The sequence below is a fragment of the Engystomops pustulosus genome, chromosome 7, assembly GCF_040894005.1.
Source record: "Engystomops pustulosus chromosome 7, aEngPut4.maternal, whole genome shotgun sequence".
In the NCBI taxonomy this organism is placed as follows: Eukaryota; Metazoa; Chordata; class Amphibia; order Anura; family Leptodactylidae; genus Engystomops; species Engystomops pustulosus.
The window spans coordinates 43,831,421-43,849,361 of record NC_092417.1 but is presented as its reverse complement, the minus strand read 5'-3'; the positions used below and the strand labels follow the sequence as shown (position 1 = coordinate 43,849,361).

General features: G+C 41.1%; 1 protein-coding gene across 2 annotated transcripts; it reads right to left on the bottom strand.

Annotated features, from left to right (window-relative positions):
• Window positions 1–271: 271 nt before the first annotated feature.
• On the bottom strand, window positions 272–16,340 carry TRAPPC6B (trafficking protein particle complex subunit 6B). 2 transcript variants are annotated; one of them, XR_011848833.1, is made up of 7 exons: window positions 16,094–16,340; window positions 13,944–14,011; window positions 11,057–11,174; window positions 8,837–8,920; window positions 7,747–7,840; window positions 1,361–5,688; window positions 272–941 (listed from the first exon to the last, which is right to left on the bottom strand). XR_011848833.1 is itself a non-coding variant. In XM_072115666.1 (6 exons), exons 1-6 carry the CDS (start codon window positions 16,187–16,189, stop codon window positions 5,657–5,659), a joined length of 492 nt encoding a protein of 163 aa, XP_071971767.1. In that variant the 5' UTR covers window positions 16,190–16,340; the 3' UTR covers window positions 272–5,656. The 2 variants fall into 2 exon arrangements, 1 of the variants encoding a protein (XP_071971767.1); XM_072115666.1 differs by having other exon boundaries at window positions 272–5,688.
• Between the last annotated feature and the right edge of the window lie 1,601 nt (window positions 16,341–17,941).

The following is a 17,941-nucleotide window of genomic DNA, read 5'->3' as shown; positions in this document are numbered from 1 at the left end:
TTCATAAAGATTGGATCCAGCACCTACAGCCCTGTGTTCTCCACCATGGACAACATGTCACATAGCTGTGCATCACAGGGAACATTTCCAGTTATAATTGTAACTTTCTATGTCAATAATTTTTAACCCCCAAGAGATATTGAAAATCTGATTGTGAAATTGATTCGTGAGACATGTTAATTTCCGTTTTTTTTCAGGATTTTGACTCACCATTTACATCTATCCTCCACAAATCAGCAATACTTAAAATAATAAAGGCCTAGAACACCAGTGACAGTCAATCATCCACTTTATTTGTTCTGTTTCATTTAAAATGTCAGATTTCAGTAACAATGAATACAATGTGCCGATATATGGTGTATAATATATGCATAAAAATATTAAAAATTGATTTTCCGTGATTATACAATATGATCCTTGTCCAATTTATACTCCGTAGATTTGTACAACTGAAAAACACATTTTATAGTTTTAACAAAAAACACATGTCTATAAGTAATATAGAATAATACTGGCACAATTTGCAAATATTAGCATGTCATGCAAAGGGTGCACAACTGGACTGTTCTCCGATCTCCGCAAGGTTCTAGCACTCCTTGTGCAATTTGAGCGATTGGTTTGCTATTTCTGGGAGCTGCAATGTTGTTGTTGTTTTTTTTTAACAAATTCGAGTAAAAATTGATTCAGATCTTGAGCCAAGGGGGGGGGGGGGGCACGCTTTCAGTTAAGATCATTTAATATCTACAAGACATATGCAGCACCAGTTCTGATCGCCAAGAGAGTTAAAGGAGTTGTTATTGTCTTGTCATAGACAACCCCTTTAACTGAGCAATTCTAAGTAAAACTGATCTTGTGGAGGCAAGTTGTCTGCTCATCGTCCTGTAGTGTCTGCTATGGGGGAAATGTAACATTACATGCAGCTATACAAATTTAATACATACCTTATATACTCGAGTATAAGCCTAGTTTTTCAACACAAAATTTGTGCTCAAAAACCCTAACTCGGCTTATACTCGAGTCAACTAAAAAAATAAAGTCAAAACTCACCTTTCTGACATCACCTGTAGGTCCTCTTCTGTCTGAGACAGTCTGAGACAGAAGAGGACCTATGGGGGACGTCAGAAAGATGAGTACAGTGTTATTTTTTTTCCTACTACAGGGGCTGGGCAGGCTGTATGCTACAGGGGTTGGGCAGGCTGTATGCTACAGGGGTTGGCAGACTATATACTGGGAGGCTGTAACCAATGCATTTCCCACCCTCGGCTTATACTCGAGTCAATAGGTTTTCCCAGTTTTTTGTGTTGAAATTAGGGGTTTCGGCTTATACTCGGGTCGGCTTATACTCGAGTATATACGGTACATGGTTTTAGGCAACCAAAGCAAGAACAGCTCCCTACTAGTGCCTTATAAAAGTCCCAAACAGAGAACCTCTTCAAGGTTGTCCATAAACCCTTGCACATGGACAAGGGTCCTTCTGATGAGAGAACAGTCACATATATAAACAGCCAAAGGTCAAGGTCTAAATTGATGTCTATATGCCCTACCAAGACTTTAATAGATAAAGGGCATGTAATGGGGCAATGGAAACCACCTTGGCACATGGTGTCCGAGTACAGACCAAGATTTGCTCCACTAGAAAAAAAGCTTCATATACTCATTCCCTTTACTATCTATCCCATTATAAATTACTTGTAAACAACTGTATTGCATTAATAGCACCTTCACAACACAACATAATACACAAGAAAGCCAAAATAAATGCAGAATTAACACTAAATTTACATTACATACTAAAATATCAAGCAATGTCCTCGAAAGTTTCATTTTTTATGACACAAATTTTTAGGCTAGACATTGAAAATCTTTCATACTGCATACATGGCCATTGGTCCCGCTGACGACCCCGGTCACACGCACAGGGGCTTGGTCAGGCCCCCTATTTTTTTCAAAGGAGAAATGGGAGACCGTTTATTTTCTTGAAGGAAGGATCAGACATGATCACATTCAATATGCCTGATCCTTCCAGATATTGTCAGGGAAGGCTCAGGGGGATACAGTGACAGAAGCCTCTGCTAAAAACTAGTTTTTAAATACCAGTTTTCCTCTTTTGGAAAGTAACCCAGCTAACACAACCATTGCAGATATACTTTACCTACAGGACCAAGCATAAATGCTTTGGTGTGTATTGATCAATTTATGGGAATAAAAAAATAAGTGGGGAAATTTATTAAGACTGGCATCTTAATAAATTTGGGACGCTGGGAAAAATTTTAAGAGGCTCCAGGCTCTTAGTGGATGCGGATGCAATCTCCGTCAGGTCAGATATGTTTAGACCAGGTCAGACCTAGCAGAGATTTCAGCTATAGTAAATTTCATCTGTAAAGACTCTAGTAAATGTGGCGGGCCTAGGTGTTCAGCCAGAAAACTGGTGGAGTTGAGGAGATTTACATGCCCTCTCCACCCAAAAAAATTCAGAAAAGGCATAACACCCCCCCCCCTCCAACTGTGTATAAACTACAATTTATTACATGACTTTAAAATGACTGTAGGATCACATGATATTTTGGTCATATGGTGCAATGGTTCATAGCAGAGCATTATTTAACGTGATAGTTTTAGTGTTAGAAAGTTCTGTTACATTAAAAAATGGAAATTAAAAAGCAAGAACGGCTCTTTTTATTTCCTATTCCTACCTAGCATTTGTTCTCAGCTCTCATAACATACACACATATACAGCAGACCTGATGAAGCGCCCGTGGTAAAGACGCGAAACGCTTTGTCTATATGGTTTCATAATTTATGAAGTTTTATATATCTTTTTAACTAAAAGGACATTTCAATATGTCACAAGCCTACTCATTACCAGCAAAATGTCTTTCTCCAATTATTTGGTAAATGTGGAAAAAGGAGATGCTATCCCAAACCCGACATTATCTTTTGCCATTCACCTGCAGGAATTATCCCACCAGACCTGATAAGACTGGCTGTGGAATAAGTATCGTTTAACACGCTATCTACAATGTTGTGTCTTAATGTGCAACCAAAATAGGTAAGTGGGATACTTACCTTTACGTACATCCTATATAAACTTCCCTCTCTTAATTTTCACATTTTTTGTGGCATAACATTGGATTCATTATACTTACTAGTTTGATTGTAAAAAGTTGGTAACACATCAAAAACAAAAACAAAAAAAATCAAATAGCATAGAAAGTTTGGTTACAGATCCTGCCAGAGAGGGCGCACACCGGTAAGTCAGTGTGTTTGGTTTACAATCCTTGATCTGGTGATAGATGTCCTTTAACTCCTACAATCACTTGTTCTTCTGTGCCTCCATTACAACAGGTCAAAACAGTTCATATTTGTCAATGGATAAACTATGAGAGGTCTACGTGCACTTATTAGACTTCATGATAATGAAGCAATATGACATCTACAATACACAACTGCTTCATAGTGCCAGGTGTAAGATGTCGTGTACCACTATAAAAACAGGAGGACCCATAAAAAGTCATATTTCTTCCAGCTAGATCATCCTGCACCTCTGCCTTGTGCATAACCCCTTCCAACGTGCCTCAACTGAGCGTTTTTAAAGGGCTTTATTAAAGGCTGAATCACCATATAATAAAATGATCTGTCACTTTTTATTATACAATAATTTGAGTTCCAATTTATCACTATGTTTACTAATGGGTAAGGAAAACATTACCTCCAGGATCTCTGGGATTAACTTTTTGTTTATTATGGTCCCTAGGGGGCTATGAACTAACTACAGTGTATACTAGTATCTGCCTCTGGTGCAGGGTGGCGCCGTCCGTTACAAATCGGGATGTGTTTGTATGCAGGGTCTGAGCGCTGATGCTGGATCAACAGTGTGTATACCAGCTACAGCTTGCAAACCGCAGCCAGAGGCTATGGTGGACGTGTGGTTGTCCATGTGATGTCACTGCTGAGCCTGTGTATACAAACAGCCACCAGTGGTGATGGTCGGCAAGGGTAAAGAGGCACAGACTAAGATAAGTATTCGATGTTTGTTATGTTCATACCCCCCCCCCCCTACGGCCTATAGTATATAAAAAAAATAAAATAAAAAAAAAGGATGCCCTGACACACTTATCCCCAAGATCCAAGAAAGAAGTCGAAGAATGACTGTGGGCCAAGTGCTCTCAAATACAGTGAGCTGTGTACCCAAAATTTTACTTTTCTGGTCTTCAATGCCACAGGCTGTCTACTGCATAGTCAAAACTTAGTTTTTGGGAAAAAAAATACTGGCACACTGACATACTGGTGCGTGCCTCCTCAGGATAGATCTGCTCTTCTTTAAGCTTCCTATGCCCTTGTTTTTAAGAAAAAAAGGTTTAAACAATTATGCAGATTATGCATCTATGGAGCCTGGAGCCCCCCAGGCTCATTTGCATAATATTAAATGAGTTTTTGTTAAAAACCAGGATATAAGAATCTAACAGAAGAGCAGATCTTGCCATAGGGGGATCGCACCAGTATGTCAGTGTGCTTGGTTTACAATCCTCCATTCTGGTGGCAGACCTTTAAGTTAGCAGTTTTGTTAAGTTAGCAGATTTTTAGAAGATGATATGTCACATACATAAAACCTCATTCCAGCCCCAGCTTTCTTTATCCTTGTGTGCAGTAGTATACAAAAGGTCGGCACCATGGAACACCGAATGGCATTGTTCCATTCTAAAATTTACCTATTTTGATGCTGTAAGGGCAACTTGGGACTCTATCTGGGTGGCCTCAACCTTTAACTAAGAGCTGGTGCCTGTACTTGGTTGCCTACACTCATATTGTTAATATATCAATATAGCAGCACCCGTCACCCCGTCACCCCTTCACCACTTTCTTTCCTTTCTGTCCCTCTTTATCCAGTGTCTTTTCTTCTGTTCATTTTTGTTGCTTTCCGTGTTTCTTTACACTGCAAGCTTCTGTTATTACTGATTATTCTATATTAAGCTGTTGTATTTCTACCACAAAGGCTACGACAGAGCCCCCGTCGATACACTTGGTCCTGTTACTTGGGTGTATCAAAAATACAGTTTAAAAAAAAAAACCTACCATGGCAGCGTTAGGGTTACCCATAAGAGTTTGATTTAACATGATAATTTTCCAGAGCAGAAGTAAAGAAGAAGGGGCCACTTGGAAAGAATAGCCCAGAAGCTCCAATGAGAATCGGCTCCCATTGATGACAAAAGGGGGTTCGGGGGCCAAGCAGGTCTCTGCCACAAACACAATTTGGGGAACAGTATTTCTGTAGGAGGCCACAATATCATCTTCTCATCTGCACTTTGATAAGTTGTCAAAAAAATTTTGGTAGTGTAAAAGGCAGATCATCTAAATATAAGGCATTTCACTAGGTCGCCATTTTTATCCATCACATTTCATTTACAGCAGAGATGTAAGCGTAGGTTTCCTATGGTTCAGGACATGTCAATGTGCTTGTATACATAGCTTAGCGTTCTTGTATGGTCCATTAGATGAATAAGTGTTATATTATCCCATGTCATCCCGACTTCAGGACTTGTGCATGACTCAGAGACATGAAGGTAAGTAGAGGATTGTCTTTTATGTGAGCCAAGGATACATGATGTGTGATGCTTTGTACACAGTCAGTTATGTTTATGGAATTCCTCCTCATGTGCTACAACTTCTGAATCATCACCTGGAATTTACCTATAAAAAGAGAAACCACATCACAAGATAGGTTTATCAGAGCAAATCGTTTTTCCTAAACAAATTATACATCACAGAGAATATTACCTAAGACAGCTCTATGAGGTTTACTATAGAATATAGATGATCCAAGAGGAAAAGGATTGTGACTCCACTCTCTCTGGATTCTTCCAGCGCAACCCACTTGAAGTTTAAAGCATCTAGGATGCCATTTTTATTAACATAAAGTGGATGTTAAAACAATAAAATAGATATTTTATAAAAGATAATAGGGTATAAAAGAGACAACGCATTTTGCGTCCTCACTGGACGCTTCTTCAGGTCTATATGATGCTGTAGGGGCTATGAGTTTTTATAAGTATGTCTTAGTGGAAGTGATGTCATAAGGCTTACTGACATAACCAATCAATTGATGCGTCTCTTAGTAGTAAACAAACAGATCAATAGATGCATATATAAACAATAGTTCATCATAAAATACAAATAAATAAATAAAACACTGCATGCATACAATCGCGATACTATGTATCTTATATTTATCGGATTACCGAGTATATAGAGTGGAGACAGAGATAAGGATGGGACCGGAAATGCAGGATCGTGGTGGAAGAAGATGAGTGGAACGCAGAATGCCGGAAGAGAGTGAACACAATGACACGCAAGGTAGCGATCATTGGTTTCCGCTCTCAAATTCTGAAGACTACGGTGGCCGTCATAGGATAAGAAGATTCCGGTAAATGAGACGTCATGTGGATGGTGAGAAATCTCATTATAGATCGGCCAGCTTAATGTGAGACTATTTATATAACAGTCTCATTCATTTCGTTGAGGCCATCCGGGCTTAAAGGGGTATTCCCATCTGGGCATTTACATTTAATTAAATTAATTTGCCTTATGTAAACATTTCTTCAATTGGTTGTTATTAAAAAAATGTTCCTGTGTGAAGATAATTTCTCATAAATGTAGTCATGTTGTCCCTTAGAAACCAGATAGCTTCCTCGGATACGACCACGTCACACTCTGGCAGTGGTGGCCAGACAGGTACTATTGAGTCCTGCCGGACCACCAGGATTCAGCAATCATTGCCACAGGTTGGCTGTGCGACATGTAGTACCTCCCGGACATTTTACAACATGACTACATTTATGAGAAATTATCTTCACACAGGAACATTTTTTTAATAACAACCAATTATTGGGTAAAGAGTATTAAAAGCTTATAGTAGCAGTCGTGACGTCAGTACTACTACTACTGCTACACAGTGTATAGAGCCAGAAGCAGACAGCTTAGTCAAGACAGAGGAACATTGGTACCTCGTTCTAGTGATCACTGATCTGCAAGTTAGGCCCTATCCCGTGTATAAGGCCTATCTATTTGTGGGAAAATTCCTTTAAGGGGGGCTCTGATGCTGGACATTTCATTAAAGAGTCATTACTGCATTTCCCATCCTGGGCTAGTAAACAATAAGTTTTCCCGGGTTTTTTTTTTTTTTTTTTTTAGGTACCTCGGCTTATACTCGACGATATACGGTATATGTACATATACTATACATTCATAGTATAAACATAAAAACCAAAATATGTGGTAAGAACAAACTATGTTCTCATACCAGACAGCAGAACTTCATGTCTCCTGCGTTGCACAACCCTTGTTCTGAGACTGGAGTCTGGTAAATACTTAGCATTGGGTCACCCATGTAAAAATCAATTAACAGCATTTACACATCCTGACATCTAGTGGCCAAACGAGCTGCGCTAATGCTAGCCAGGAGAAAAGGAACTGATATAAAAAGTGAAACTGAATGTTGACACCTCATTGTCATTAGTAAGCTAAGGACTGATGACAAAATGTCAGGATTATCGTTATGCCTCCAATAAGACAAGTACAAATAAACATTTCAAAATTAAATAACTTGACAGTAAAGCATCACTCTGCTGAAAAATAAAGTAAGGACTGTTTCACTGATAACTATCTCCAGTACACAAAACAGAACAATAAAAAACTAGTGCTGGTAAAAAAATACACTGACATCTGTATTAGGAAGGAGCATATACTCACATGCAGGCATCACAGAGACTTCGGCTGTTACAATACTTCTTATTCCCAGATTAGAAAGCCCTCCTCTTATTAAACCACATGTAAACGCCAAATACTGCAAAGGAAGAAAATATAAGAACGGCAGGAAAAAGGAGAAGTACAAGTACACGGCAGTCATGAGAGCATAGGGACCCATTAGCAGCTGACATGGTAGCACATCATTATTACAGCCTGCCCAAATCCTTACCTGCTCTCAGAACAGCGCAAGTATGTTCTGATCTTAACAACACATATCATATTCATTTGCATGTAATTATTTGGTAAATTATATATTATATATGTAACTTTCCCTAATTCTTTTCTTTCGCACCTGTTTTGCCAATAACACCTTAAAGGGGTTGGTCACTTATACAAAAATTTACCAGGGTAATAGGGTCACCCTTATTATAATTGCCCTGGTAAACTTGCTCTACAGTCCATGGGAGCCAGGGGTCACTTTACGCCCTGTGTCCTGTCAGTTTTGGCTAGATCCGGGGGGCCAAGGACATCTGTGGGCAGACAGTAATGACAGCACGGCCCCCTCTATCTGCCGGAGGCCAGCAGGACAAGTGGCATCACAGGAGGTCCAAAGTCCTGCTGCCCTCGGGTCAAGTGATCCATGGCTCCCAAGGACTACAGAGAAAGTTTACTGTGGTAAGAACAATATAGGTGACCCTATTAGGGTCTGATACTTATCCTGTATTACCGATTGACCCCTTTAGCCTCCCTCAAAGTGGTATCTGACTGACAAATTGCAGGAAAGTAACTTGCTTTGTGTGTTTTCCAAAGTTTTCCAAGCAGATCTATTGGAAATATATATTCTCTTCCTCATATAGCACCAACATATTCCATGGCACTTTACAGTCATCGTTATTCTGTGTCCTTCCAATTACAGGGAGCATGAAAGGATATACTGTGTACTATATAACCATGTTTATTATGTATATCTATGTATCTATTCATATTTTATACTTTTCCATGTATCCTTTGCATCTCATATTACCAATTCGTAACAACGTGTCATGTTTATTTCCAATGCAAATATGTAACAAGATCTGGTGGTTTTAGATACCTTGGGGGCATGGTCCAAATACTGTTTCCCTGCAGACATTTGTGTGATAAGACGGAATTTGTTGTCCTGGAGCACATAAATTCCCTTTACAAACAGAAAAGAAAAGTCAATAGATCAATGTAATGGAGGAGTCCAGTCATGTACATGTACAGATGCTGCAAACCTAAAGAAAAAGGCAAAGCTACAGCCTAAGACAGTGGTGGCGAACCTATGGCACAGGTGCCAGAGGTGGCACTCTGAGCCCTCTCTGTGGGCACCCAGGCCATCACCAGAGAGGTCTCCAGGTATCTTGGTGCAGTCCCAGACACCCCAGTACTTGCTGTGCACAGAGCTATTTTAAAGTGACAGCGCTACATGGGACTACAGGAGGAGTGGGAAGGTGTGGACTGATCTGGATTATCATTATGTAGCTCCTGCTCCGGCCCTGATAATTCTTCCTTTTTATGGGACCCTGGAGCAAAACTACAATGATCATCCAAATTTCTTCTATTTTCTGCTTTATTGGTGTCCTCAGGGTGCAGGTATTAATGTAAGCTGTGACAGAGAAGGGAGTATAAATCTCAAATTAAATTTCTGTGATGGCACTTTGCGATAAATAAGTGGGTCTTGGTTGTAGTTTGGGCACTTGGTCTCTAAAAGGTTCGCCATCACTGGCCTAAGAGAACAATGAAAGACAATTGGAATCTTAGCCATGTCCTGCAAATTTTTCCTTTTGCATGAAAACATGGCAGCAGGATAAGTTATGATACATAATACAATTATTGCCTTCAGACACACCAACTAAAGATGTATTGCGAGGGTTAAACTGACACTGTCACCTCTAATCTACCAGCCCCCTTAGGTAAGGAATGAAATCTCCTTTCTAGAATTTTCCCTTTTATATGAAAACTCACATTTTACCAATAAAAAGTTTGCTGAACGTGTGAACACACCCCAAAAGTGACTAAGCTCAGGCAAAATATGACTCTTCTCTGCTCATTTGAATATGAATATGGAGGCAATTGTTTCATAAATAAACTGACGGATTTTAATGTAAACAGGAAATTGTACCGTAAGCAGCTCTGAAAATGTTATAACAGGATCGCAAACCAGCCAAATACTGTACATGGAAACATGAAAAAACGCATGCGTTTTCAGTGCGTTTAAAAAGGCACCAAGAACGACCGTGTGACAGCACCCTAATAAGGCAGCGTTCACACGTGGCCTTTGCACTGCGTTTTAAAAACGCAATACAACAGCTGAGGAGATTTGCTAAATTATATCACTGTTAACCTTGTGTTTTGGAAATGCAAATGTTAATGCATGCATTTTGTTAATTCAAATGTTAACAGCAACGTAATTAGTCAGATCTCCACTCCTCAGCTGTTGGATTGCTTTTCAAATCAGAGTGTAAACGACAAGTGTGAACACAGCCTAAGGGCTTATGCACACGAACGTATGCCTGCCTGTGGCGCTGCTCACCCCCCGCCCCTCTCCATAGAAAATAGAGTATTAGCGGCATGGCCGTAGATATGACCCGAGATAAAGCAGGCTCTATCATTTTGCGGCTACGGCTCGGAACGGCGAGTGCTTGTTGTGCTCCCTGTACCCAGCTCATGCGCCATAGCCGTCTATGGGGGAAGTATTTACGGCCGCAAGCTTGTGGCCGTACATACGTTACCCTGCCGGTCGTCTACATGAGCCCTTAGGCCGGTGGCTCATGTGGCGTTTTGAACCCGTTTTTGGGCTGTTTTTAAGCAGTCTGTTAAAAAACGCATGCGTTTTAATAGTCTGCTTAAAAACGCCCCAAAAACGGGTTCCAAGCGCCGCATGTACCAACGGCCTAAGATGTAGCTTTACGAAGCACTCAATAGAATTAACATGTGAACGAATGATACATGTGTGCATTCAGACAGCCACATTAAAAGATGCTCTTTGAGACAGATCTCCTCCCAAATATGAGTGAAGAGCCCATGACGTCCGTACATTCACAATCTGATATACAGTGACACAGAGGTTTAGCTAGAACTTATTTTAGAAGATCAGAAAGACGGATCTATATAGAAACTATAAGACATTAGGGCTGATTCCTACATTTCCTTGTAATAGGGCTAAGAAAACATTCAGCCTTGAAATATGAGTATAGGTTCCCTGAGTATTTACCATTGGCTGGTACCTACACAATACATGTGGACACGGCCCCGCTCACCTATGGAAAAGTAAACCGCACAGTGGCCTCACCTGGTGATTAGTCCGCAGGTTGTCGATTTGTTTCTTGAACACAGTTGTCCAGAAATCTTTGCAGACAAACTTCATAATATCTAATTCATCTTTGAACCTGGCCGTGTCCTTGGTAAATCTGAGGAAGGGACATATGAAATGCGCATGAGATCAGGATCTCTCTAGTGATGTATAGCAGGACCATAGTTATGTGATTTATACAAAGAATTGCGCCACATGTGCGTCACACGCGACCCTTTTGTGTCGCGGCTGCACTATTCTACACGCGACACAAATTTCCGCACTGAAATGGGCGACTTGGTGCTCAGTTGGACCGTGCGCCACATTTATCATGCAAAGTCTGACAGCAGTGTGTCGCACGCCTCATGTTACAGGTGCTTTCTTTAGAAAATTTGTTGAATAAAAGAAGGCAGCACTCACCCAGTATATTCCTTTATTGTGGGTCAGTGATGGTGCGGGAGGACGCCATTCACGACCAGGCTATGGACCGTTTTGCGCTAAACCAGCGCTTTCTCAAGCCAGTGTCCTCACCAAGCTAAATATAGACCCGGATGCTGTGTATGAGTAATCCAGCTCAGGTTGATTAGTCCTGTCTGGACAGTTCAGGGAAGCTCTGTGTAATGTGTTTATGTAGGCCGCCAGCATGCAACCCAGCTTTTCCAAGGTCCTGAATTTTATAATTGTCTCCTGATCACTGTAGTTTTGTATTAATGTAATGTATGCGAACCCCTTACCGATTATACAGCACAATGGGATTAATGGGGCTGCCAATAAGTTTTCCCAGTTATTTATGGTAAAATTAGGGGCTTTGGCTTATACGGTATACAGTACATATAAAATAAGAGATTGCAAAGTAAATACGAAGTCACATGGAATAGGAGTAGTGACCCTGCCATCAAGAGCTTACAGTCTAAGTGATGGAATATCCTGTAGCTGCAGTACATTTCAACCACACATCTAAGCCATTGGGGCACATGTCACCCCTCAGCATGTTATGGGGGTAGCAATCAGTTGCTATAACATTAAGACGTTCATCAGACTCCCATAACTACAATGCAGGAAGGCATGGCCTCCTCCACTCCACATTGTTAACAACTGGGGGTTAAGGACCCTCATTCTTGAGGTATGTGGGGACAGGAATCCAGAATCCTTAGGAGAAAAGCAGCACATTAAAGGAAATTTCACACATGGTTGCAGTATTGTACACCAAGCACACATACACGCCGGTGTGTATCACCTGAAACAGGGTCTTTTCTTCTTTTATCTCGTAATTGCTTAGTTTTGGGGAAATTTGGGGAAAATCTTGTAATTATTAAAATGAGCCTCTGGGGCTCCTCTCTACACCACAGAAGCCCCTTCTGGCCAAAGTGGACATCACCAGCTCCCTGGCTGGAGGTAGGCAGTAACACCGTGTGGAGACAGAAGGGGCTTCTGTGACATAGACAGGTGCCCCCGAGGCTCATATACATACTGTGAAGTATTGTTTTATGTTTAATGAAAATGTTTTTATTTTTCATATACTTGCTGAATGCTGGGGATACCATAAAGACGTTTGGTGGAGAGGAGTGGACTTTGATCAGCTTCAGCCATAGTCAAAGGTCTGCAAGACCCACTCCGATGTTTGCCATTTCACAAGAAGGATTTACAATATTATATACACTTCAAGGAAAACAAAGCCTTAGTGTCTCCGATGCCCATGTAATAATTTACCAACCAATGGACTATGGACATTACTTCTTTATTCCTAAATCCCTAAGTAACCATCCCAAGTCTTCCCTGTATAATACTGTGTGACACAAATAAAGCATCTCACATCTGCCTTACTTCTGATGGCATCAGTTCGCAGACACTGAGATATTATACCATACGTTGTCTTGGTTTGATTTCTCCTGAGGTCAATCTGCGAATGTTATCAGTCATTAGAGAACCTGAGGTTGTGTGAACAAGGGCAGAACTTGACAATATCGTAATTTTAAAAGATTTTTTTAGGTTTTTCTTACTCCAAAACAATGCCATTAGAAGATAAAGAAAGAATGGAGCTTGCAAGTGTGCCTGGGGTCATGGAATCGGAGTAGTGAAAAAATGGACCAATTCAGACTCTGCCTTGAACTGTGCACAGGTCTGCCACCTGCTGGTCATTCATCCTTATAATCAGGTGCACCTTATAATCCAGTGCGCCTTATATATGAGCCTAGATGTTTTAGCAGGCATTTATTGATGGTGCGCCTTATAATCCGGTGGCTTTATAGTCCAAAAATATGGTATATAATAAATTATAAAAATGTTGACATTTCCTTTAAAAGTCTGTTCTATTCCTGATGTAAGGATTTAAGGCAGGGATAAATGACTCTTATTGGTCCAAACGCCATCCTGTCACATCACTAACCAGCACCCTAGATGCTCCAACAACCAGATTATATTTGTTTATGTTTCCCATAATCTATAAAGCTCTACAGAATTTGATGGGATATATAAATAAAGATCATTATTATGTACATGCTCCTCTGCTATAGATTAGAACAATAAGGCATTGGGAAGGAATGATGTATTTATCTCAAACACTGCTAGTATGGAAGAAGAAAACAAGACTGTTGAGTCCGAGTGGTGGAGTCGAGTTGGTACCATTTTGGTGGAGCAGGGTTGGAGTCGAAGTTCAGGAAATTGAGGATTTGGAGGTTTTGATCATTGACCTCACAGCCTTGTAAAATACTGCATCAATGTGGTAATTTCATTTAAAGTTTTCCTATAAAATGAGTCCATACAATGAGGTTTAAAAAAAAAAAAAAAAAATTACATCATCAAGAATAAATAATAAAAAAAAAGTTCAGACTGCTGTCAGACTGAAAAAGCCAGATGGATAAAGACAAATAATAGATAAAAAGTCTACCTTTCTATTAAGCCTTGTCCTACCCGAAAACCCATGTTTTCCAGCTTGGTGATACATCGCCCATTCTCCTATAAAAGAAATAGACCGGTTATTTTTCCATTCAAAGCTCCATACCCTGCTCTAAAAAAAAAAAAAAATTGGTATATCCACCATGAAATACCAATTCTTGAAAGGGATTTTAAAGCTCACTATGCGGAAAATCAACTATGGAGCCCTATAGGGGGGGGGGGGGGGGGGGGGTAGGTCACACTTTATTTATACTCATCCTTTATTTTTATTGTTCTGCTGTGAAATACAGGCCAAATACAGAGAAAAGACATCAGTGATATAGACACGGCTATACTGGGAGCCTAAAAGACATGGAGTTTTGAGTCAGCTTCATGAACTTGTAGAGGTGAAGTGCTGGAGGAACCTATTGGCCAGAGATTGCACTAACATTTTTACCAAGAGGGTAATAATTCTCATATCACCATTTTTAAGGATAATGAAATTTTCAGTAATACAAATAAATTACTCCTAGGTGTACTATGGCTGCCACACAAGACTCCCCTGACCCCCCCAGGAGCCCCCCTGAACCAGACTATTGCTGATCCAGCAGACCTCCCCCCAGACAAGACTATGCCTCACACCCCAGTCAGCCCCCCCCCCCCAGACCAGACTATGCCTGATGCACCACTACCCCTCCCAGACCAGAGTATATCTGACGCCCCCATCCCCTCCCCCCGCTCTTAACCAGACTATGCCTGATGCACCAGACTTCCCCCGGACCTGACTATACCTGACGCACCCCAGACCAGACAATTTTATTTATTACAAATTTTTCAATAGGGGCACATTTAGAAGGAAGAACATTTTACATGTGTTCTCTGCTTTTCCTACACACAGATCACGTATGATCTTATGGTAACATCCTATAGCAGTGGTGGCGAACCTATGGCACTGGTGTCAGAGATGGCACCTCTCTGTGGGCACATGGGCTGTCTCCCAGGCACAGAGTTTGCCTGACATGGCACCTTCCTGCAGTCCAATAGTAGTGACCTGCTATTTTAAAGTGACCCATCCTGCGCTACTTGGTCCTGTCCGAATAGTGATAAGGTGTGGACAGGGTGGAATTGGAGCTCAAACATGCTGGTAGCAATAAGTTTGTTACTGCCTAAATTGCTGTGTTGGCACTTTGGGAAAAGCTAGTGTGTCTTGGGTCTCATTTTGGGCACTCGATCTCTAAAAGAAATAGCTGTTACCGGTATTTAGCAGGGGATTGTGTCACGGCTGCCCCGGCTTTCATGCGAGAGAGATCGGTGGAGGGGTGCCATCGGACGATCCGACTGATTCGGACTGAGCGCCAGATTTAACTTTAATATTGTGTTACAAGATCAAGCACTTACATGCACCAGGAAGAAGAAGGTGAACTCCGACGGACCTGGGCGGGGAAGCGACACATGCAAGATATTGGGCGCACAATTTTAGTTAATCGCGATAAAGTGCATTATTATCAGACAATACACTTTCGTGGACTCGTAGGATTGGGTAGGTAAATGTGGCCCACTGTCCTGCATACAGGTGGAGCTCCTCACTACTCAAGCCCACGGCCGCTGTAGAAGATCATGTGACCTATCAGAGGCATTTGTTGCAAAATAGTGTCGCAAGAAACGGTTTCCAGGTCGCGGACTGACAGCAGGAGGTGGTAGAGAGAGAAAAGCCCCACATGCTACAGAAGAAGCAACTGGACAATTACAATTACCGGTGATAGCCCTACATAACACAGCTGGTAGTTCGGGTAGGTAAATCCGGGAGACGGATTCCTTATAAACCAGGAAGATTTGCCCATCATATATATAAGGAAGATATATCAGTGAGCGGGGGCAGAGGTCATCCTTTGTATGGCCGCAGAAGTTCCCATACATTGGGCTGGCCCTGTACATGGTGGCAGCATAGCCCCCGGTGATATTGATGAGGATTACCCCCTGCTATTACATGCTGTGCACTGCCAAATATTAAAGGTCATCAGTAAGTAGATGACTATATATATCGCATAGCAACCACTCATTTCATAGGGATATCTGCATGTGGGAAAGCTGGGTGATAGCTATGAGGGCTCCCGTGTCACCCATCACCCCAAGACCCCTGTATTGATTGTGTATGTCACGTACCGCATCCCCCTGCTCCGAGGACTTGTACACACACGACACGATCTCATTGTGCAGCAGCAGGAACAGAGCTTCATCCGCCAGATCCTGCTTATTCATGGCTGCTGAGGGCAGGAGACCAGCGACAAACCCGGGATACACTGTCCCCAGCCCTGGCACAGCCTGCCATCAGCAGGACGTCCTGTGCAATGCACCGCACCTTCCACCAGAGGGCGGAAAGGCATCGGCTGACGTCACGCTCATGTGATCAGTCACGTGACTAGCAGGAGAACCGCGCATGCTCATTAAGTTTTATATCAGAGCCTGTTCTGTACTAGCTTCTGTGGAACTACAACTCCCAGCATGCCCCAGCTTGCAGCTTCCACATTATCCTGTGAATGTTAGTGCACATTCTATAGAACAGTGATGGCGAACCTTTTACCGACCGAGTGCCCAAACTGCAACCTATACCCCCCTTATTTATCATGAGGTGCCAACCAAAAATTAAAGCAGAAAGTTATTGCTCCCTGTTCTTCAACAGCTTTCAATCAGATTGGCCTCCTGAGGACAGCAACACAGTAGAAAGATGGAAAATTTGCATCACTTAAGCAGTGTCCCTCTGTACACAGAGAATCCTCCAAAGATAATTCAGCCCTGTCTACTCACTCTCCCTATTCCTACAGTTCGAAGTAGAGAGGTCAGTATCAAAATATGTCTTAAAGCAGCATCTTTTAAGTGGCTTACAACTGCTGGAAGATTCTTTGAGTTCTGTCTGGTGTGCTGGGGCGATGGCCCTGGTGCCCACAGAAAGGGCTCTGAGTGCCGCCTCTGGCACCCGTGCCATAGGTTCGCCACCACTGCTATAGAATCATGTACACGCTATTATTTACTATATTATATTGATATCATATTATATTACTACATGACTAGAAAATAAAACTTTATTCAGTTTTTTTTGTGTTACATTTTATTTCACATTTAGAAATATTACGAAATAAAATCTTTTGAGAAAGTTGCCATATTCTGAGGCCAATAACTTTTTTTTTACTTCAATGTATGGACATTTTTGCAGGATGAGCTGACCTTGTGATTGATTCAATTTTGGGGACTGTTCTACACTTTGATAACTTTTTATTCAAATCTTTATGTCTGATAAATTTTCAAAAAGATTTCTATTAGGAATGATCAAATTATTTGTTTTATATTTTAATAGATCTGGCATTTTAGTAAAACGTAACTTTTATATTCTTAATAAAACTAAAATATGTGGGTATGTGACGTACACAAACAGACATCTCACCAATACAATGAGTGGCTTTTTTATTGTGTAGCCATTGGAAATTAAATGGAAATTTTATTACACTACTAAGTTGGTGGTGTTTTGTTCCTTTACCTGAAAACCCCTATTGTAGAACATCATTGATTTACACCTAAAAAAAACTGTTAAAGGGAGTCTAACACCCCTATTATACTATGCAACTGCCTCCAGGGTGTGGTAGAGTACATAACAATGATACTGGACACACTTTTGTTTTATATTTATCTGTAGCAGACGAAGAAAACAAACTTTTGTTTTGTTTGCTAATTAGTAAGATTGTACGCCCAGGGGTTTCTGTAGATCTTAGTGCACCGCTGTCACCACCCAGATCTTTGCTAGCTCTGCATTCGGCAAACACACTAGAAAATAAGCATCACCAAAGCATATGCAAGATGTGTTTAACATTGATAATAATGAGTATCAAAAGTAATGAGTGCCAAAAGTATGTGGTCAAACGCATAAGCATTTGGTGATGCATTTTGGCACACATGTATTCAATACATTTCTAAACATGTGCATTGTATGAACACAGCCTTGGGTTCCTTGGCAAGGAT